Source organism: Mobula birostris, chromosome 25 (genome assembly GCF_030028105.1).
Source record: "Mobula birostris isolate sMobBir1 chromosome 25, sMobBir1.hap1, whole genome shotgun sequence".
Lineage (NCBI taxonomy): Eukaryota > Metazoa > Chordata > Chondrichthyes > Myliobatiformes > Myliobatidae > Mobula > Mobula birostris.
In genome coordinates, this window is record NC_092394.1 from 21033243 (window position 1) to 21056736 (window position 23494).

Here is a 23494-nt window from a genome sequence, read left to right on the forward strand (position 1 = left end):
GTTCAAAGGTTCATTTATTATCAAAGTATGTATGCAGTATACAACTCTGAGATACGTCTGCTCCAGATAGCCACAAAACAAAGATAACCATGGAAGTTGTTCAAACTTCTCACCCTGCACAAACAAATGTACAAATCACCCCAAATTTAATTCATAATGGCAACAAGAGCATCAACCTCCCCACCACGCAGAAAAACAAATTGGCAAACTTTGAGAACATCGAAACTCAACCTCCCCACTCAGAAAAAAAAACTTACAAATTGTGCCAAATTTAAATCACAAAGCGGCAGCTAGAGTACGGTCATTTGGGGTAGTAAGGTTAAGGAGGAGGTTCCTGACAAAAAGCAATCCAACCAAGGCACAACAGTCGAACTGGCGGAAGAAGATGACACATCACAACAGCAGTGAAGACAGAGGAAGACTATAGCAGGGAAGGTCCCCAGTCTTCCTGGATGCCAATAGACCCTGACTTCGATCTGTCATAGGCCTTGTGATGGGTGCCCAGGCATCAGTCTCCCCACATTAAATAAAGTCACAGACAAGCGTTCACCATTGAGGAATACTCCTTTGGGAGAACATCATACTCAACTTGAGAGATCACACCAATTGATATAAAATCCTTTGACCCAGAAGCAAATAAGTATCATTTGCTCATTTCTTCCAGGTGAGCAATTAACTCAAAATAGATGAACGTTATGAGCCTCCAGTCTGCTGCTGCAACATCATTTATCTAATAAAAGCATCTTGTTTTTCATGTTGCAACATTGTACGTGAAGCTACCGATACTCAATTGATTATGGCACTTGCCTTAAACAATGGAACAAAACACTAGATGAAATCATTTCCTCTTGAATAGATGCTGCCTGCAATTTGTTGTTATGTTTCCCAATGTTGGGGAAGTCCAGAACGAGGGGTCACAGTTTGAGGATAGAGGGGAAGCCTTTTAGGACTGAGATTAGGAAAAACTTCTTCACACAGAGAGTGGTGAATCTGTGGAATTCTCTGCCACAGGAAACAGTTGAGGCCAGTTCATTGGCTATATTTAAGAGGGAGTTAGATATGGCCCTTGTGGCTACGGGGGTCAGGGGGTATGGAGGGAAGGCTGGGGCGGTGTTCTGAGTTGGATGATCAGCCATGATCATAATAAATGGTGGTGCAGGCTCAAAGGGCCGAATGGCCTACTCCTGCACCTATTTTCTATGTTTCTATGTTTCTATAACATGTTTCAGCAACATTTGTCAAAGAAAGAAACATTCAAGGTTCAAGATTGTTTATTGTCATTCTTCAGTACAAGAGTGGAAAGTGGAACAATGTGATTGTTACTCCGGGTCCAATGCAAGAACACATTAAGCACAAATAGCACCGTAGGAGCCATGCACCTGTTCCCTCTCTGCATTGTATTTTGTGCTGCATGTTCATTTTATGGTAACCAGTCACAACAGTGGGGGCATGGTAAAAATTGAAGGGAATAAGTTACGTATTCGTACTTTGTTCGGCTTGGCAAGTTTCTTACTTTGTTCAGCAAGTTTTACAGCTTGGGGCCGAGGGATGTCATATCTTTTGTTGACTGCACAATTATGCTCAATTTCGCTGAGTTACGTTTAAGTATGCTTAAGTTTCATTGCTTCAAGATTATACAATTGCTGATTGCTAACAAAGGATCGAGTACATATCTTCAACTTTTGCTACAATTGTTATTGGAACTGAAGGTGTGTCAAACAAGTATAACGAATCTGTGGGGGTCGCAACATGGGCAATTGGTTTGGTTAAAATTGGCGGCTACAAACACAATAAAAAAAAGAACAAAATAAAACACAATAAATTACATGATTGAAGTCTCCTGGAATTATGAAGAGACTGGATGCTTAACACAAAATACTCTGCAGATGCTGGGGTCAAAGCAACACGCACAACACACTGGAGGAACTCAGCAGGTTGGGCAGCATCCGTGGAAATGAACAGTTAACGTTTCAGTCTGAGACTCGCTTGGCCCGAAACATTGACTGTTTGTTTCCACGGATGCTGCCCGACCTGCTGAGTTCCTCCAGCGTGTTGTGCGTGTTGTTGTCCTAATGCTTGTTTTGTAGAGAAACGATGAAACTGCAAAGCTCTCCCAGTGCATTCTTGGTATTAGTGCTCAGGGTGTGTGGCTGTAGACAGTGGTGAACTCCCTGTGCAGGCAATATGACTGGCATTCAACTGCATGATGTTCAATTGCCACAGAACGGCAGCTACCCAAACCCTTGTCGACGTACACACAGATATCTTTAACACATGTACACAACATGTATTGTTAATCTCCTAAACATTTGCAATAACAGCAGTTTTAGTCTTTGAATTTTTTTTTGTTTTCAATAGCTGCGTCTGGTGATAGTATTGGAGTAGAAATTTCCTCTTTGTTGAATGTACTAAAGGAGCAATATGCAGGTACTTCCAAAATAACCCCTATGAAGGTAACAGATCCAAATTTTGGAGGCAGGGTCCAATGCTCACCTGCTACTGCATAATATGTTTGGCTCATGCAACAGAGGCCCAATGACTGTTAAGAATTGTTGAAATACCTCTCCTCTGACTGAACCTTTTTTTCTGCTTTTAATCTGCCAAAAAGTTTGTACTCAGCAGAATTCATTGAACCGCTCTGAATTGTTTGATAAGCCAATAGAGCCTGTTAATAGAACTGCAGTGTCTAAGCTCCCGAAGTGGCAAATCAATTTGTTGACATATTTTATTACTGGAGTCACTGATTATTCAGTAATTGATTATGTGGGCAGAGTGCTGAAGGAATGACCCTTGAGGAATGCCAAATGCTATTAACTTTTAGTCACTTTCATTGAAACCTTGGCTCAGAATAATTGAATTTATTCACCCATGCTGTAATGCGTTTTGTGTATTGGATTTTTGTCAACATGTATGCACACATTGAAGGATTTGTTTGGTTGATAAGGAGCTGACATGATTAACAACGTGGCCATTAAAGTCATGGTTAGGTAGAATTTTAGATCCAAGGTAAGCTGGCAGATAAACCCTTGCATCATCAAGAGTTGGACTTCCTTAAATTATTTACTTGTTTTGACCTTCTTTTAAATAAAAACAATCATTTCATTTCATTGAGAAAGCTCTCCTGAAGTTACTTAGACTAGCAAGCATCATCTGTTAGCACTGAGAGGGAAACAGAAGGCTAATAAACACGACAAAGTCTGTAGATGTTGGAAATCCAAAGCCACACGCACAAAATGCTGGAGAAACTCAGCCGGTCAGGCAGCATCGAAGGAAATTGAATAAACAGTCGATGTTTCAGGCCAAGATCCTTCTTCAGGACTGGAAAGGAAGGAGGAAGACACCAGAATAAAAAGGTGGGGGAGAGAAGGAGGAGGACAGCTGGATGGTGATAGGTGAAGCCAGGTAGGTAGGAAAGATAAAGGGCTGGAGAGGAAGGAACCTGATAAGAGAGGAGAGCAGATCATAGGACAAAGGGAAGGAGGGTAGGACCCAGGGGGAGGTGATGGGCAGGTGAGAAGAGGTCAGCGGCCAGAGCTGGGAATAGAAGAAGAGAGGAGGGGGAGGGAGAAATTGACATTCATGCCTTCAGGTTGGAGATGGTGTTCATGGGATTAATTTCCACTTAGGAATGGACATTGATCATCGGAGGATCAGAGGTGGAGAGGGTCAGTAACTTTACATTCCTGGGCGTTACTATCTCAGAGGACCTGTCCTGGATCCATCATATAAAGATGATTGTGAAGAAAGCACAACAGCGCCTCTACTTCCTCAGGAGTCTGCAGAGGTTCAGCATGTCATCAAAAACCTTGGCAATCTTCTATAGATATATGGTGGAAAGTGTGGTGACTGGCAGCATTATGGCCTGGTATGGGAACACCAATGCCTCTGAGCAGAAAATCCAACAAAAGGTGGTGGATTCGGCCCAGTAAATCATGGGTAAAACCCTCCCAACCACTGAGCACATCTACATGAAACATTATTGTAGAAAAGCAGCAACCATCGCTACCCAGGCCATACAACAGGAATTCTGCAGATGCTGGAAATTCAAGCAACACACATCAAAGTTGCTGCGTTCACCAGCAACTTTGATGTGTGCTACCCAGGCCATGCTCTTTTCTTTCTGCTGCCATCAAGTAGAAGGTACAAGTGCCAGGTTCAAGAACAGTTACTACCCCTCAACTATCAGGCTTTTGAACAAAAGGGGATAGCTACACTCATTCTAATTCTGGTGTTCCCACAACCAATGGTCTCACTTTAAGGACTATTTATCTTGTTCTTTCATGCTTGTTATTTATTGCTATTTATGTATATTTGCAGTTGCAGTTTGTTGTCCATTGATCCTGTTTACAGATACCGATCTATAGATTTGCTAATTATGCCCATATGAAAAGAATCTCGGGGTTGTATGTGGTGACGTGTATACGCTCTGATAATAAACTGAACTTTGAACTTTGACAAAAAATGCAACTTTGATAATTGATGCAAGATGAAAGAGAATGACAGATCAGGAATGCCCTGGGGTGAATCTTGTTAGTTTCAGCTCAGTGTCTGTGAGCACTGCTGTGTGGTCCTCACACTCATCTTTTATAGATGCAGAGGTCCGATTAACGTGACTACCCAGCACACTCGCTCCCCTGGGGATTGCAGAAGCAGAAGGAAATCTGAGCGCCAAGTAGGCCTCTGGCACCTTACCTGAAGCCTTGTCCAAGACACGCTATTGTGGCCTTTGGCACCCATTTTTCTCACCGGGTTGGAAACTCCCAGTCCAATTCATTGGCCTGTCATCATGTTGGTGACAAAGCAGGGTCCAATGGGAAATAGTTGGCAGTTGACTATTGGCTGTCAGATAGATTTGGTCCTGCTTGGGACAAAATGCTTTTCTATTTCATGTCAGATTTCTGGCATCTGTGATAATTTGCTTTTGGTTTAAAATATCTAAAACAATGACCTATGAACTGAATGCCAAAGCTATAGTATGGAAACAGTACTTGGCATTCTATGCTTATCTTCCAGTGGCTTAGAGAAGGACGTGGGAAAATGATAAACACAATAGATTCTGCAGAATCTGGAACACACACCTAATGTTGGAGGAACTCAGCAGATCAGGCAGCACCTGTGGAAAGGAATAAACAGCTGATGTTTAGGCCAAGGCCCTTCGTCAGGACTCTCTGCACACAAATCAATGCCCGACAGCTCATGGGATCCTTTTTGACCATTCAGCTAGTACAATATTTTTCTCCCCACGTTCCTATTAACTCCTCTCCAACTCAAAGATTAGAAGTATGTATGCAGTATACAACCCTGAGATTCATCTTTCCACACACAGCCACAAAACAAAGAAGACCATCAAACCAGTTTAAAGGAATACATCAAACTCCCAGTCTGCAAACAAAAGGAACAAATCATGTGAACAGCAAAAAAAGCAAGTGAAAAACACAGAATACAAAACTGTAAATCACAAAGACAACGAGAGAGTCCAGGCATATTCAATTCTATCCAGCACTGTGACTCTTGCTATCTGCTGTTCGCAGTGCTAGCCTGCTCCGATCAAAACAGCAATAACGAAAAATGGTATCGACTCTTGAAGATACCCTTGATTGTGGGAAGGCTCGTGCCCAAGATGAAGCAGGCTGAGTTTACAACCCTCAAATTTGCAGCTCTATACCAGGCAGTGATGTAACCAGTTAGAATGCAGTCAGAAAGAGACATATGTAGAAATTTGCTTGTCTTTGGTGACATACCAAAGCTGTCCTTGAACCTTGTGGTGTGGGACCTTAGGTACTTTCAATAGTGGGGAGGATCTGGCCATGATGTATTGGATGGAATTCAGTACTCTGCAGCTTCTTACGTTCCTGTGCTTTGTCCTACTAAACCATGTCACAACCAGTCAGACTATTTCAACAGTACAAATGTGGAGGTTTTTTGGAGTGTTTGGTGACAACCTTCCTTGTGATTGCAGATGAGGAGCTGGTTGTCGGCTACTTGGTTTCTTGAGCCTGACTCCTGTTAATAAGCTCATGGCTCTTCAGGCTGTAGATTCAACTCTGTAGTCCTCCCTATCTCCAGTATAAATTCATCCCTTTAAGCATAATACAATAATCACACAGGATGGCTCCCTAAATATCATTGTGACTATATTCCTTCATTGATTTTAAGTGTTGTCTGACTGATAAGTATTATCCAGGATACCAGAAATTCCAAGCTCTTGGTAATGGAACCTTTTACATCATCTCAAGGAGTTTAAGGTTCCTTGAAAAACGTGGCATCTCAGACACTGCAGTGTTCCCTTAGCCTTACCACTCTGGATTCGAACTCACAACTCTCTGTGGCTTCAGTGCTACCAAAAGATAGCCAGCTATCACTTTGGAAGGTGCAGTGAGAGATTTACGTCAACTATTTGTGTGCGTCCATTGCAAGCGATGAGAGCCACTGGCATTCTTGGTCGAAACTTGCGTGTGAGTTTGATTAAAGTGAGGGAGAGTTGCGCACGTTGTCAGCCTCACTCTCTCATCCTAGTCTATCTGGATTCAGTGGCAAAAGGAGAGCCAAGACAACTGGAGATAGGTCAGGATGCAGTGGGCAATCTATGTGTCTTGCCAAGCTCTTCATGCTCCACAGCACTTGCAGGAAACGCCTTCCTGCCCATTGAATCAGCTGGTGGTTTCCTCCACGCAGTCTGCCGAATCCAGTCTTCACGTTAAATAGAATTTTCTGTCATTTGAACACTGCATATTTTGGTCTGAAGACTGTGGAATGTTGAGGAAGCTACAGATGTGTTTCCTAACTTACTTTCGGTAGAGATTTATCACATGGGCACCAATGATACTAATTCACAAACCAGTTCATTTTTCTCTTAAGCTTATGAGTTTTAAGGTTTTAATCTTCTTGCCTGCATTATCTGAATGAAGAAAACAGCGCTATCTGATATTTCTGCTTTCTTTAGACAACTGCGCAGTTGTAATGGAGATCGACCATGACCGACAAATGGTTTACTCAGAGACTCTGTCGCTGGCGAATTTTGACCGTGACATGCTGTTGGCTGCTGTGCAGCCCTCAGAAGAGCAAGTGGCAAGCCGTCTCACCACTCCCATCGTCACCACCCAATTAGATACCAAGAACATCTCATTTGAAAGGTAAGTGTTGGACCATTTTATGTGAAAGCTAAATTGCATTTATATAGCACCTTTAATATGGTTAAAAAAAGTCCCAGGGTTCTTTATGAGCTGTATTCAAACAGAATACGGCACTGAGACACACAAAGAGATACCAGCAAAGGTGCTCACTTGATTAGAAAGGTAGACTTTATGGATTGCCAAAGATATTACAGAATATTTTCCCAACTCTGCAGTTGAAATAGAAATCCTTCAAAATATTTTCTGAGCAGAAATCTCAATATAGAATTAGAATGACATGGGAGTTAACATTGCTCTCACATAGATTCAGAGGCTATGTTTGATCCTGACCATGGGTGCTGTCTGTGCTACTCTTGCATGCCCTCACACACAGTATGCGTTTCCCTGGCTACTGCAGTTTCCTCCTATGTGAGAGCTGGTTGGTCACTTTGTCCCTGTAAATAAATTGTCCCTGGTGTGTCGATGAATAGCAGGAGAATCAAAGGGCAGTCAACGAGTATGTCAGAAAGAAGAAGTTATAGGGAAGCTATCGGGTGACGAGGAATGACGCTTGCTCTGAGAGTTAGCATACAATCAATGGGCTAAATTGTCTTCCATGTCATTAGAAATATGGAATATTCACAGCCAATATCTAAGGTTTGTATCAAATTCTGCAGGTGGATCATTCACGTTGACCCTATTTTAATCCAGCATCTGAAATAAGCTCCATTTAAGAACTTTACAATTTGGACATATTTTGACTGTTTCAATGTCAAATATACAGTATATATTCTCATTATTATGAGGCAGAAATGTGATAATAAAATTAGAAAGCATGAAATTCCTTACCTTCTGCCACCACAAAGAATCAAACAAAATATAGGAGCCAACCACATGGAAGTACATGAAGGGGTTTACATTTAGTTAGGAGCCACTGGTGAATGCAGATGCTGGGATCTAGAGTGAAAAACAAATTACTGCAGGAACTCAGCAGGTCAAGTAGCATCTGTGAGAGAAAAGAGAGCCTGGAGATTTCAGGACAGAGAGTGCAGACAGACGATAACAAGTAGACGATAAAGAGGAGAGGATGGTGAGATAGGGGCTGGTAGGTGGTAGGGTGACTAAATAGGGATGCAAGACTGATGTAGGGTCTTGACCTAAAACACTTCCACAGATGCTGTCTTCCTCCAGCAGTTTGTTCTTTAGTGTTTGAGCAGAGCCCCAACAATTCATAATATAGAAATTTAGTCATCTATCACCAAATACGTCCCGATACTTAAGGATGAATTTCTTCATTAACTTCCCACTTGGCCATTAGAAACACATTGGAAGTTTGACACAGACTGGTTACCAACCAAAGTTAGTCCAAATGAATTGTGACTCAATGTGGATTTTAACTATTTTCCAGAAGCAATCCAAATTTCCCAATTATCTTTGTTCTCTCCTAACTGAGGCGATTCTTTTCTGAGTTTACTCTAATCACTGAATCTCCTTTCTCTCCCCATTCTTCCCATGTTAGATTATACACTAAACTGAAAACTTCACCATAAGCTAAGTGAACCCAAGACTTCTCCTCTCAGGCATTATTCTTTAGTTGTGTTGCTGGCCGTGAGCCTCTGTAATCTACTTTATATCTTTACAGTGCTAACGGCTCACTAAATTAATTAACTGATGTACAGTGTTTAAAGCATTACATCTCATTGCCAAGATTTGTAGAGTAATGTAGTATATGACTCCTGTAAATCACTGTTATTCTATTGTAAGTAAATGGCCACATCCTTTCTTACAGCCTCAGGTTAAAAGGCGCAGGATGCTCAGGTTACAGCCTGTCCTTTCTAAAGGAAATATTTCTACCCTTTCTTGTACAAATTGATTGTCATTATCTCATGCCTTTTACAATTCTGCAGAATAGCCTTATTTATCACACTAATTTCACTGGTAGTTTATTGTAATTACAGTCCTGTGTATTTACTGTTGCCATTACTAAAGCACTGTTATCTTAATCAGCTATCCATTTTAGTCACAAGGCAGAATGCTAAATTCGATTTCTCACTAAGTAGATATTTTCAGCTATTGCTTTTTCTTCGATTTCCCAAAAACTCATTTGAAGATACTTACCAGCAAGTTACAATAGTTGCCAGCTACTTAAACTCTTCCAGAAATAAATGAAGGCTTATTTTTCAAACGCATACAATATTTGTAAAAGCTGACATGTGCTCATAATATATTGGCACTGTTGCATACATTGGGTTACATAATGTTATTTGATCTCTCGTTGGCCAGTCAGACTTAGAAACCATAGAAACCATAGAAACTACAGCACAGAAACAGGCCTTTTGGCCCTTCTTGGCTGTGCCGAACCATTTTCTGCCTAGTCCTACTGACCTGCACACGGATCATATCCCTCCATACACCTCCCATCCATGTATCTGTCCAATTTATTCTTAAATGTTAAAAAAGAACCCGCATTTACCACCTTGTCTGGCAGCTCATACCATAATCCCACCACTCTCTGTGTGAAGAAGCCCCTCCTAATGTTCCCTCTAAACTTTTCCCCCACCCTTAACCCATGTCCTCTGGTTTTTTTCTCCCCTTGCCTCAGTGGAAAAAGCCTGCTTGCATTCACTCTATCTATACCCATCATAATTTTATATACCTCTATCAAATCTCCCCTCATTCTTCTACGCTCCAGGGAATAAAGACCTAACCTATTCAACCTTTCTCTGTAACTGAGTTTCTCAAGTCCTGGCAACATCCTTGTAAACCTTCTCTGCACTCTTTCAACCTTATTTATATCCTTCCTGTAATTTGGTGACCAAAACTGAACACAATACTCCAGAGTTGGCCTCACCAATGCTTTATACAACCTCATCATAACATTCCAGCTCTCAATACTTTGATTAATAAAGGCCAATGTACCAAAAGCTCTCTTTACGACTCTATCTACCTGTGACGCTACTTTTAGGGAATTTTGTATCTGTATTCCCAGATCCTTCTGATCCACTGCACTCCTCAGTGCCTTGCCATTAACCCTGTATGTTCTACCTTGGTTTGTCCTTCCAACGTGCAATACCTCACACTTGTCTGTGTTAAATGCCATCTGCCATTTTTCAGCCCATTTTTCCAGCTGGTCCAAGTCCCTCTGCAGGCTCTGAAAACCTTCCTCACTGTCTACTACACCTCCAATCTTTGTATCATCAGCAAATTTGCTGATCCAATTTACCACATTATCATCCAGATCATTGATATAGATGACAAATAACAATGGACCCAGCACTGATCCCTGTGGCACACCACTAGTCACAGGCCTCCACTCGGAGAAGCAATTCTCTACTACCACTCTTTGGCTTCTTCCATTGAGCCAATGTCTAATCCAATTTACCACCTCTCCATGTATACCTAGCGACTGAATTTTCCTAACTAACCTCCCATGCGGGACCTTGTCAAAGGCCTTACTGAAGTCCATGTAGACAATATCCACTGCCTTCCCTTCATCCATTTTCCTGGTAACCTCCTCGAAAAACTCCAATAGATTGGTCAAACATGACCTACCACGCACAAAGCCATGTTGACTCTCCCTAATAAGTCCCTGTCTATCCAAATGCTTGTAGACTCTGTCTCTTAGTACTCCCTCCAATAACTTAGTACTCCCTCCAATAACTTACCTACTACCGACATTAAACTTACTGGCCTATAATTTCCCAGATTACTTTTCAATCCTTTTTTAAACAACGGAACAACATGAGCCACTCTCCAATCCTCCGGCACCTCACCTGTAGACAGCGACATTTTAAATATTTCTGCCAGGGCCCCTGCAATTTCAACACTTGTCTCCTTCAAGGTCCGAGGGAACACCCTGTCAAGTCCCGGGGATTTATCCACTTTAATTTTCCTCAAGACAGCAAGGACCTCCTCCTTTTCGATCTGTACAGTTTCCATGATCTCACTACTTGTTTCCCTTAATTCCATAGACTTCATGCCAGTTTCCTTAGTAAATACAGACACAAAAAACCTATTTAAGATCTCCCCCATTTCCTTTGGTTCCGCACATAGCCGACCACTCTGATCTTCAAGAGGACCAACTTTATCCCTTACAATCCTTTTGCTCTTAATATACCTGTAAAAGCTCTTTGGATTATCCTTCACTTTGACTGCCAAGGCAACCTCATGTCTTCTTTTATCCCTCCTGATTTCTTTCTTAAGTATTTTCTTGCACTTCTTATACTCCTCAAGCACCTTATTTACTCCCTGCTTCCTATACATATCATACAACTCCCTCTTCTTCTTTATCAGAGTTGCAATATCCCTTGAGAACCAAGGTTCCTTATTCCTATTCACTTTGCCTTTAATCCTGACGGGAACGTACAAATTCTGCACTCTCAAAATTTCTCCTTTGAAGGCTTCCCACCTACCGATCACATCCTTGCCAGAGAGCAACCTGTCCCAATCCACGCTTTTTAGATCCTTTCTCATTTCTTCAAATTTGGCCTTCCAGTTAAGAACCTCAACCCTAGGACCAGATGTATCCTTGTCCATGATCAAGTTGAAACTAATGGTGTTATGATCACTGGAACCAAAGTGCTCCCCTACACAGGCTTCTGTCACTTGTCCTAACTCATTTCCTAACAGGAGATCCAATATTGCATCCCCTCTAGTTGGTCCCTCTATATATTGATTTAGAAAACTTTCCTGAACACATTTTACAAACTCTAAACCATCTAGACCCCTAACAGTATGGGAGTCCCAATCAATATATGGAAAATTAAAATCCCCTACCACCACAACTTCATGTTTCCTGCAGTTGCCTGCTATCTCTCTGCAGATTTGCTCTTCCAATTCTCGTTGACTATTGGGTGGTCTGTAATACAATCCCACTAATGTGGCCATACCTTTCCTGTTTCTCAGCTCCACCCATAAGGACTCAGCAGACAAGCCCTCTAATCTGTCCTGCCTGAGCACTGCTGTAATATTTTCCCTAACAAGCAATGCTACTCCCCCACCTTTCATTCCTCTGCCTCGATCACATCTGAAACATCGGAACCCTGGAATATTAAGCTGCCAGTCCTACCCCTCCTGTAGCCAAGTTTTACTAATTGCTATAACGTCATAATTCCACGTGTCAATCCATGCCCTCAACTCATCCACCTTCCCCGCAATACTCCTAGCATTGAAATACATACACCTCAGAAGATTTTTACCACCACTCACAACCTTTCTACTAGCGGATTTGCTTGAACTTTTAACATCATTTATTTTCACCCCAGCCACACTCTCAGCTCTGGCACTCTGGTTCCCATCCCCCTGCAAATCTAGTTTAAAGCCTCCCCAATAGCACTAACAAACCTCCCTGAAAGGATATTGGACCCCTGTAGTTCAAGTGTAACCCGTCCCTCTTGTACAGGTCCCACCTGCCCCAGAAGAGGTCCCAATGATCCTGAAATCTGAAACCCTGCCCGCTACAGCAGTTCCTCAGCCAATTGTTCATCCTCCAGAGCATCCTATTCCTACCCTCACTGGCACGTAGCACAGGTAGCAATCCTGAGATTACCACCCTCGAGGTCCTGCTTTTCAACTTCCTACCAAGCTCTCTATACTCACTCTCCAGGACCTCCTCACTCTTCCTTGTTATGTCATTGGTACCGATGTGCACCACGACATCTGGCTGATCACCCTCCCACTCCAGAATGTCATGCAATTGATCAGAGACATCCTTGACCCTGGCACCCAGGAGGCAACAAACCATCCTGGATTCTCTGTCATGACCACAGAACCTCCTATCTGCACCTCTAACTATTGAGTCCCCTATCACTACCGCTCTCCTCTTTTTCCACCCTCCCTTCTGCACTGCAGAGCCAGACTCAGTGCCAGAGATCCGGCTACTGCAGCTCGTCCCAGGTAAGTCATTCCCCCTCAACAGTATCCAATGCTGTATACTTGTTGTTGAAGGGAATGGCCACAGGGGAACCCTGCTCTACCTGCCCTTTCCTCTTCCCTCGCCTGACAGTGACCCAATTTCCTGTCCTCTGCTCCTTTGGCGTAACTACCTCCCTGTAGCTACGATCTATAATCTCCTCATTCTCCCGACTGATCCGCAGGTCATCCAGCTCCTGCTCCAGTTCCCTAACGCAGTTTGTTAGGAGCTGCAGCTGGATGCACTTCTTGCAGGTGTCGTTGTCAGGGATACCAGAGGGCTCTCTGACTTCCCACATCCTGCAAGAGGAGCATTCCAACATCCTGCCTGGCATTCTCTCTACGCTAGACAAACTGAATAAAAAACTTACCGGAACCTACCCTGGCCTCTGCTTGTTCTCGCCGAAGCCTGTTGAGCCAAAGCCGCCCCACTCTGACTCAGTCCACTCCGACGATGGCCGCTGTATATGGTGGTCTGCTTTTAAACCTTGGCGCGCTACGTCATGCGCCTGCGCAGTGCAGACCCTTCTCCCCGAGCAGAGTTTAAAAAAAAACAACTTTTTCTACCCGATTTCTTCCACTCCCTTCTTCAGCTGCTTGCTTCGACTGAAACAAGAAGCGTTGAAATTTTCTCTCTTTAAACCTTGGCGCGCTACGTCACACGCCTGCGCAGTGCAGACCCTTCTCCCCGAGCAATCTGATATGATTGGCGAATCTTTATCATGTATATTACTTTTAAAAATTAGTTAATTTTGTTCAGGGAAGATTGGTTCGCAGGAAAAGTCAGCAATGCATTTTAAAGGTGCAAGTGTGAAAATTGAAATGATTGCAAGGGAAAAAGCTAAACGACGAGGTTCAATTAATTTTCTAATTAGAAATAGACTCAAACCATTTATTCAAGAGCTAAATAGTAACATCCAAGGCCAATTTTGTGGAGATGAGACAGGATCTAGGAAGAGTGGATTGAGATAAATTGTTTTCTGGCAAAGATGTGTTCAGTAAGTGGAAGGCCTTCAAAAGCGAAATTTTAAGAGTGCAGAGTTTGCATGTTCCTGCCAGGATTAAAGGCAAAGTTAACAGGCAAAGGGATATTGGCGATCTGGTTAAGAAAAAGAGAGAGGTGTATAGCAGGCATAGGCAACTAGGAACAAATGAGGTACTTGAAGAGTATAGAAAATGTAAGAAAATACTAAAGAAGGAAATCAGGAAGGCAAAAAGAAGACATAAGGTTGCTTTGGCAGATAATGTGAAGGTAAACCCAAAGGGTTTCTACAAGTATATTAAGAGTAAAAGGATAGTAAGGGACAAAATTGGTCCCCTAGAAGATCAGAGTGGTCATCTATGTGTGGAGCCTCAGGAGATGGGGGAGATCTTAAACAGTTTTTTTTCATCAGTATTTACTCAGGAAACTGGCATAGCGTATATGGAAGGAAGAGAAACAAGCGGCAGTGTCATGGAACATATAGAGATGAAAAAGGAGGAGGTGCTTCCTGCCTTACAGCGAATAAAGGTAGATAAATCCCCTGGGCCTGACATGATATTTCCTCGGACCTTGAGAGAGACTAGTGTAGAAATTGCAGGGGCCCTGGCAGAAATATTTAAAATGTCCTTAGCCACCGGTGCGGTGCCGGAGGACTAGAGGGTGGCTCAGTTGTTCCGTTGTTTAAAAAAAGGCTCTAAAAGTAAACCGGGCAATTACAGACCAGTGAGCCTAACATCAGTAGCAGGTAAGTTATTGGAAGGTGTTCTGAGAAATTGAATATACAAGTATTTGGACAGCTAAGGGCTGATTAAGGATATTCAGCATGGCTTTGAGTGTGGTAGATCGTGTTTAACGAATCTTGGAGAGTTTTTTGAGGAGGTTACAAAGAAAGTAGATGAAGGAAAGGCTGTGGATGTTGTCTCCACGGACTTTAGTAAGGCCTTTGACAAGGTCCCACATGGGAGGTTAGTTCAGAAGGTTCAGACACTAGGTATCCATGGAGAGGTTGTAAACTGGATTTGAAATTGGATGTGTGGGGGAAGACAGAGAGTGGTAGTGGATAATTGCTTCTCAGACTGGAGGCCTGTGACTAGTGGTGTGCCTCAGGGATCTGTGCTGGGACCATTGTTGTTTGTTGTCTATATCAATGATCTAGATGAAAATGTGGAAAATTGGATCAGCAAGTTCGCTGATGACACTAAGGTTGGAGGCGTGGACGGCGAGGAAAGCTTTCAAAGCTTGCAGAGGGATCTGGACCAGCTGGAAAAATGGGCTAGAAAATGGCAGATGGAATTTAATGCAGACAAGTGTGAGGTGTTGCATTTTGGAGGGACAAATCAAGGTAGGAAATACACAGTAAATGGTAGGGCACTGAGGAGTGTGGAGGAACAAAGAGTTCAGATACATACTTCCCTGAAAGTGGCGTCACAGGTGGACAGGGTTGTAAAGAAGGCTTTTGGCATCCTGGCATTCATAAATCAAAGTATTCAGTATAGGAGTTGGGATGTTATGGCGAGGTTGTAGAAGATATTGGTGAGGCCAAATTTGGAATATTGTGTGCAGTTCTGGTCACCTAACTATAGGAAGGATATCAGTAAGATTGAAAGTGTGCAGAGAAGATTTACTAGGATGTTGCCGGGTCTTCAGGAGTTGAGTTACAGGGAAAGATTGAACAGGTTAGGACTCTATTCCTTGGAGCGTAGAAGAATGAGGGGAGATTTGATAGAGGTTTACAGAATAATGAGGGGTATAGACAGAGTAATTGTGAGTAGGCTCTTTCCACTTAGATTAGGAGGGATAAACACGAGAGGACATGGCTTTAGGATGATAGGGGAAAAATTTAGGGGGAACATTAGGGGGAGCTTCTTCATTCAGAGAGTGGTGGGAGTGTGGAACGAGCTGCCATCTGACGTGGTAAATGCAGGTTCACTCTTAAGTTTTAAGAACAAATTGGATACATGGATGGGAGGGGTCTGGAGGGTTATGGACTGGGTGCGGGTCAATGGGACTAGCGGAATAAAGTTTTGGCACAGACTAGAAGGGCCGAATGGTCTGTTTTCAGTGCTGTAGTGTTCTATCTTTCTATGGTTCTATGAAGTGAGTGAATGTATTGAGCCAAAATGAATATAAAGATCCAAGGCTCCATCCAGTTCACACTGCGTGTTCAAATCTCAATGTAATATAAAAACTATATATGGTCAGTGGCCACTTTATTAATTATACCTGTACACCTGCTCGATAATGCAGATATCTAATCAGCCAATCATGCGGCAACAACTCAATGAATAAAAGCATGCAGACATGGTCAAGAGGTTCAGTTGTTGTTCTGACTAAATGTCAGAATGGGGAAGAAATGTGATCTAAGTGGCTTTGACCATGGAATAATTGTTGGTGACGGATGGGGTGGTTTGGGTATCTCAGAAACTGCCGATCTCCTGGGACTTTCATGCACAGCAGTCTCCAGAGTTTACAGAAAAAGGGTGCAAAAGACAAAAACATCCAGTGAGCAGCAGTTCTGTGGGCAAAAATGCCTTTTTAATGAGAGCGGTCAGAGAAGAATGGCCAAACTGGTTCAAGCTAACAGGAAGGTGATGGTAACTCAAATAACCATGTCTTATAACAGTGGTGTGTGGAAGAGCATCTCTGAACACACTATATGTTGAACCTTGAAGTGGATGGGCTACAACGGCAGAAGATCACGAGCATACACTCAGTGGTATATACCATACATACCTCATAAACACCTCCTGTACCTAATAAAGTGTACAAGGTCAGTGAGTGTAATATAAAGGGTAAAGTTCTAAAGCTGTTGCAGTCACAAGGCCTGGGAGGAGGAGGGAAGTGGATGGTATTTGCAAAAACATTGAAAATGGCCATGTAGTTGAGAAAGTGGTTAATAATACATTTGGAATGCTGAGCTTTATAAATAAACCATAAGAACACAAAAACAAGAAGCCTTGACAAAACAATGGTTCAGACAGAATTTGTAATGTGTTTCTAATTCTGCGCACCGTGACCTAGGATGGATGTGAACACCTTCGAGGAGGCACAGAAAGGATTTGAGAGAACGTCTCTGAGGAATTAAGATGTACAAGTAGATCGGAGAAGCCAGAGATACTGGAAGGTTGAAAGGCGAGTTGTTAGAGATATTCAAAATTAGAAAAGATAATGTAAATAAAGACAAGTTGATGCCATTGATTGTGAATTCAGAGCAAGCATTATAGAGTCAAAGAGAGATACAGCACAGAAAAAGGCCCTTCAGCTGACTGAATCCACTCTGGCCATCAACCATCCTCTGCAACTAATCCTATACCAATCTCATTATCCCTACATTTTATCAACTACTCCCAGATTCTACCTCTTACCTACACACTGAGGGGCACTTCTAGAGGTGAATTAATCTATGGAACTTCATACCTTTAGGATGTGGAAGGATAAAGTGGCACTGGGAGGAATACCATGTGCTCCCAGGGAGAACGTACAAACTTTTTTTTTTCCAAAAATGCTTTATTCAGAAATATTACAAAATAAAAATAATTACATACAGGAAAAGAAAACCATTCGTTGACTGTGAGTCCTTATTCAATACAGTTATTAACAATAAAAATTTTGCGTTGACTCTCTGTTCATTTACAAATGAAAGATGTTTACAGTAAATCATGCGTTTACTCTCAACCCTTGGTCAAGAGTTAAGACTTATTAACAATCAAAATTTTCAACAATAAAGGCAGGCAATGGCTCTAATACTTTCCCAAATTAACAATTCCACCCACTCCTTGGGCACCATGTTGATTATCTGTCCACACCGCTGATGAGGGTAGGTCTCCTCCCCACCCAACCTCTCCCCCTCCTACGGGTGATGAACGTTAAACTGTGGTCCTTCCCCACCGGGCCTTCGCGGTGGCTGCACCAAGTTTGAGTGCATCCCTCAGAACGTACTCCTGCAGACGAGAGTGTGCCAGTCGGCAGCATTCAGTCACGGACATCTCCGTCAGCTGGCAGACCATCAAGTTTCGGGCCGACCAAAGAGCGTCTTTCACCGAATTGATGATCTGCCAGCAGCACCGGATGTTGGTCTCCGTGTGTGTCCCCGGGAACAGCCCGTAGATCACGGAGTCCTCGGTAACGCAGCTGCTGGGCATGAATCTTAGTACTGTCCCTTCCATTCTCTCTCAAACTCCGCACAGACAGTATCCAAGGTCAGTCTGAACCGGAGTTTCTTTGCTCTGAGGTGTGTCACTGTTCCACCCCCAGAGAACATACTGTACATTTGTGGTATTTGGCAGAAGAAGCAAAAGAGGCATGCAGGGAATACTTTTCACCCAGTCAGTATCTGAAAGGAAGTTGGAAGCAGTTTCAACAATAAATTCCAAAATTCGGGGTTAAATTTATTATCAAAATTCATATAATACATATCACCATATACTATCCTGAGATTCATTTTCTTGCAGGCATTCACAGTGGAACAAAGAAATACAATAGAATCAATGAAAAACTCCACACACAGACTGACAAGCAAGCAATGTGCAAAAGAAGACAAGTTGTGCAAATACAAAAATATAAAAATATTAATGATAATAAACAAATAATACTGAGAACATGAGTTGTAGAGTCAAGGGAAGCTAGCTAAGTACTTGAATGGGAAAAAAAGTTACAGGACTTTGAGAAAAACCCAGGGAATAGTTGCTTTTTTATGTTTACAAAGTAACTGCATGGACTTGATGGGTTGAATGGCCTCTTCCTGTCATGCACTAATTCTCATTGATTCTGGTTATGCTGTCCATAGCTGTCCTCTAGATCTACACAATTGCAAATTGCTGGAGTTTACTGAATTTAAGCAAGTGGCCTACAGTCCACAATTATTCTTGATTACACTATTTACATGAATATTTATTTATAAATTATTTAAGCACACTGCTGATGATGAAGGTTAATTATCAAGCTTCCTTAATGACATCCCCTTACAGAAGTGCTGGATGCAAAGTAAACACAATATGGTTTGTGACAAGCAGTCAGACTATTTCAACAGTACAAATGTAACTGTCTGTAAACCTCTGAGAGTCTATAAACAATGTATGGGATATTTCAATTTGAATGGAGTTTCTTCCTTTAAACATTTGAAACAAAGATGAAGATTAATTCTGTTAGACAATGGAGCTTTTAACTCATTTTAGACAAATGTCAACACGAATAGTGGATACATTTCGGTCAATAATGGGCCTTATCTGAGAAAACAATTCCACAGTGTTTGATGCTATTATCGCTGTTTTTTTTCTGCAAAGGAGGGGCTGGGGATTTGTTGTTATCGTTGCTGGGTTTTTTTTCCGATGGAGAGGGATGAGGATTTGGGGTTTGTGAGTTCTGTGTCTTTTTCTTTTTCATGTCAGTGGGAGTGATGGCTTTTCTTTTCAACAACTCCCACGGTTTTTTTGTATTTCATGGCTATCTTGAGAAGACGAATATCAGAGTTGTATTGTACATGCATATGTTAACAATAAAATGAACCTTTGAACCTTTAATTATGATTTATCTGTTTCAAGAACAGGCATCCTCATGGTCTCCTTAAGAAAGAAGGTCAATATACCAAGATTTAATTAATATAGAATTCTTGCAGTCATTTGGAAGTGGACTCTCTTATCCTATCAATCCATATTCCAATAGCTTCATTATCCCTAAACCCAAGCATTTCTGCAGATTCTGGAAATCCAGAGCAACACACACAAAATGGTGCAGGAACTCAGCAGATCAGGCAGCATCTATGGAAAGAAATATGAAAAATAATCGATATTTCAAGCCCAGACCCTTCATCAGGACTGGAAAGGAAGGGGGATGAAACCAGAATAAGAAGGTGTGAGGGAAAGGGGAGGGGGAGGAGTACAAGATAGAAGGTGATAGATGAAGCCCAGTGGTTGGGGGAGGGTGCATTGAAGTGAGAAGCTGCGAGATGATAGATGATAGGCCCGAAGAAGAAGGAACCCAATAGGAGAAGACAGTGGACCATGGAAGAAATGGAAGGAGAAAGGGAACCCAGGGAAGATGATAAGCAGGTGAGGAGAAGGGAAGAGGGGAGCCAAAGTGGGGAATGGATGAAGAAGGTAGGTGATGAGGAAAAAATAAGGGAGATTAGAGAAATCAGTCTTCATGCCATCTGGTTGTAGGCTAACCAGACGGAACTTGAGGTATTGCTCCTCGAACCTGAGAGTGGCCTCATCATGGCAGTAGAGGCCATGGACTAACACGTCTGAATGGGAATGGGGATTGAGATTACAATGGTTGGCCACTGGGAAATCTTGCTTGTTGGGAATGGAGCAGAGAAACTCATATCCCCTCAGCCACTTCATCTTCATTATGTTATAGACTTTCATGTATAGTTGTCCAAATTGTTGAGAATCCAGTAACAGGTCATTGACAAAGTGACATATTCTTCTCAATTAAACCAAATGTAGTTAAGAAAATGTATGTGTGCTTGCTATTCAGAGAGGGCATAAAAATACCAATTAAGCTGTAAACCAACATTAAGAACTGGTTAAAAATAATGTTTTCTTCAGAAAAGTTTGCTTGAGGATATTTTAGAGATTTTCTGTCATTCCAGTTTTAAATGGCTAATTGCCTTTGGCAACATCACTTAAGTGACATGTTCCACAGCCCTGAATAATAGATCTGTTCTAAAAATGTTCTGTAATTGTACTGTGTCAATTAAGGTGTCACTTCAGCTTCATTATTTGATTTCCCTTTCTCAGAAATAAATCTGGAATCCTGGGCTGGAGAAGTGAGAAGACTGAAATAATAAACAGATATGAATCCAAGGTAACTGAAACCTTCAATATTAAGTACAGTAGAATACAGACAGTTAGATATCATGCACAGTGCAAAAGCTTTAGACACATATATAGAGCTAGGGTGCCTAAGACTTCTGCACAGTACTGTAGTGACTTTATGTATTTCACTGTACTGCTGCCACAAAAATACAAATTTCATGACTTATATCAGTGATGATAAACCTGATTCTGATACGGGTCTCTATTGTGGTCTGAGAGTGGGAAGGGGGCAAGAAGGCGGGAATCATGGTTGGGAAAAGGGGAAGGGAGAGGGGAGGGAGCCAGAAGCACCAGAGAGGCATTCTGTAATGATCAATAAGCCAGTTGTTTGGAATCAGATGACCCTACCTGGTGTCTCTCTCAGCGCTGGGTGTGTCTGCACCCACACCACACCCCACCCCTGCTACTCCTTCTCTGCCACCTGTCCCACACACCTCTCACCATCGCCATTCCCATCATCCTCTGCTCCTGCTAGATTTACAAACTCGCTCTCTGCTCCAAGTCTTAAGCACCCATAGCTATATGTACTGTACCTAAGACTTTTGCACAATACTGTATATATGATTCAGCAGACCTGACACAGGAGATGTGGTGTGAAGAAGAGGCAAACACTTGCAGCATTATTTTAACAAATGGAAAACCCCAGGCTGTTAATCATTCACATCTGTATGCAAAATATCTCATTTGTGCTCTTGTCATGTGAAGCACTGTGCCACTCTTAACACCTTGCTACCTGGTTGTTACCTTGGGCGCCACAATAGCATAGCTATTATAGCTCAGGGCATCCTGGAGTTCAGAGTTCAATTCCGGCGCCATCTGTATGGAGCTAGTGTGTTCTCCCTGGGAACCACATGGATTTCCTCCGACTGCTCTACTTTCCTCTCATGGTTAATAGGTTAACTGGTCATTGTAAATTGTCCTGTGATGAGGCTAGGGTCAACCAGGTGGGTCACTGTGTGGTGCAGCTTGTTGGGCCTGTTCCGCGCTATATTGCTGAACGAAAAATAAAATAGCTATCCCTCAGCTTGGAATCAGTGGTGGTTAAATCATACAGAGGCATTGGAATAGGATCAAAATAGATGTATGTGGTTAATGTCAGAACTGAGAGAACGTACCATCAGGAAAGGTTGATCAGACATAATATCTCTACAGTTATTTGCAGAAGATTTAATCAACACAAAGGAGGTTACGGAGGGTTATAGTCCAGGTGCATATTGATGGGACTAGACCGAATAATAGTTCAACACAGACCAGATGGGCCAAGGGGGCTGTTGCTGTGCTATAGTGTTCTATAACGCTATGACAACATTGGTCCTCTTTCTGGAATTAGTCGTCGTCGTTGTGGCTATCCCTCGAGGTCGAGGATGACGGTCTTCGTTCTGAAGAAGTGGCCCATGGAGTGAAGATGCCTGTGCATGTATTTGTTTAACGTGTACTTGACATTGCTCTCCAAGAAGCACACGATACTTCACAAATCAACCAACTGATTCCAATGGCATGGAAACCACGACGATTGGAGCTGATGGATTTGTTGTAGACTTCATCCGCCTTCACAACCATTGAATTTGAAGTAACTTTGTCCGCCTGCTCCACCGTTGAGGTCTTGGTTGGATTGTTCTTAGTCAGGGACCTCACCCTCGACCTTACCACCATGGGTGACCCTACCAGGAGCATAGCTCCAGACGGCATTGCTCTCGGGATCACAGAACCACACAAACTTCTCCACCACGACAAGGTGACAATCCACGGAGAAGAATTTCTGGAATTAGTGCTTCATATCAAATAGATTTTTTTGCCAGTTTTTTTTATGTAAGTAACAAACATTGCCAATATTCTTAGCAGAATTATAAAATGAGGACAGAATTAGTATAATTAAATGTTTCAGTAAAAACCTTTGTAACCATATTGTTAAATGTGATCACTGAAAAGTGTCCCACACACATGGCTGAAGCTTAGTTGTCTGGAGTCAGGGTCAGGTAATGAGAAGTCAAAGTCCAAAGTTCAAAGTAAAATTTATTATCAGAGTACCTACATGTCACTACATACAACCTGAGATTCAAAGATTGTACAGCAGGTAACTGCTGTATAAATCAGAAATTGGAGTGTAGACATTATTGACAGATATGGACAGATAGGTAAAAGATGGAATTTCATTGGAACCGTAGTTTCTGAAAATTAAGAACAATTCACAGATGTGAGAAGATACTTGGAGTGGTGGTGCATTTTGGTTGGAAGAAGGAAGACCTGGTCAGCGAGAGTCTGGAAAAGGTATGGGAGCAAACAGACTTGGAGTCACACAAACCACTTCAGTGACAGAGGCCAATAAGAATAATTTCTAGGGATAAAGCAAAAGAACTGTTAAACACATGCAGACTTCAATGTATGAAATGATATTAAAGCATTGTAATCAGGGCAAAAGATGCACATGGTTAATGACAGAACTGGGAGACTACAAGGACAGAGGACAGAGATGAGGGGGAATTTCTTTTGCCATAGAGTGATGAATCTGTGAAATTTATTGCCACAAATGGCTGTGGAAGCCACGTCACTGGGTATATTTAAAGTGGAGATTAATAGGCTCTTGAATACTAAAGGCTGATTTATACTTGTGCGTACGGGCTATGCCGTAGGCCTGATTTATACTTTTGTGTAGCCCTACGCTATAGCGAGCA

At 42.2% G+C, this 23494-nt stretch overlaps 1 protein-coding gene across 2 annotated transcripts in view; it reads left to right on the forward strand.

Moving 5' to 3' along the window:
• The window catches only part of ankrd13b (ankyrin repeat domain 13B), a 463600-nt gene that overhangs the window by 376145 nt on the left and 63961 nt on the right, over positions 1-23494 (forward strand). For both annotated transcript variants that reach the window (XM_072242851.1, XM_072242852.1), the window contains exons 6-7: positions 6944-7133; positions 20745-20811. In XM_072242851.1, coding sequence (XP_072098952.1) covers positions 6944-7133; positions 20745-20811 — 257 coding nt within the window. The remainder of the gene's footprint in view (positions 1-6943; positions 7134-20744; positions 20812-23494) is intronic.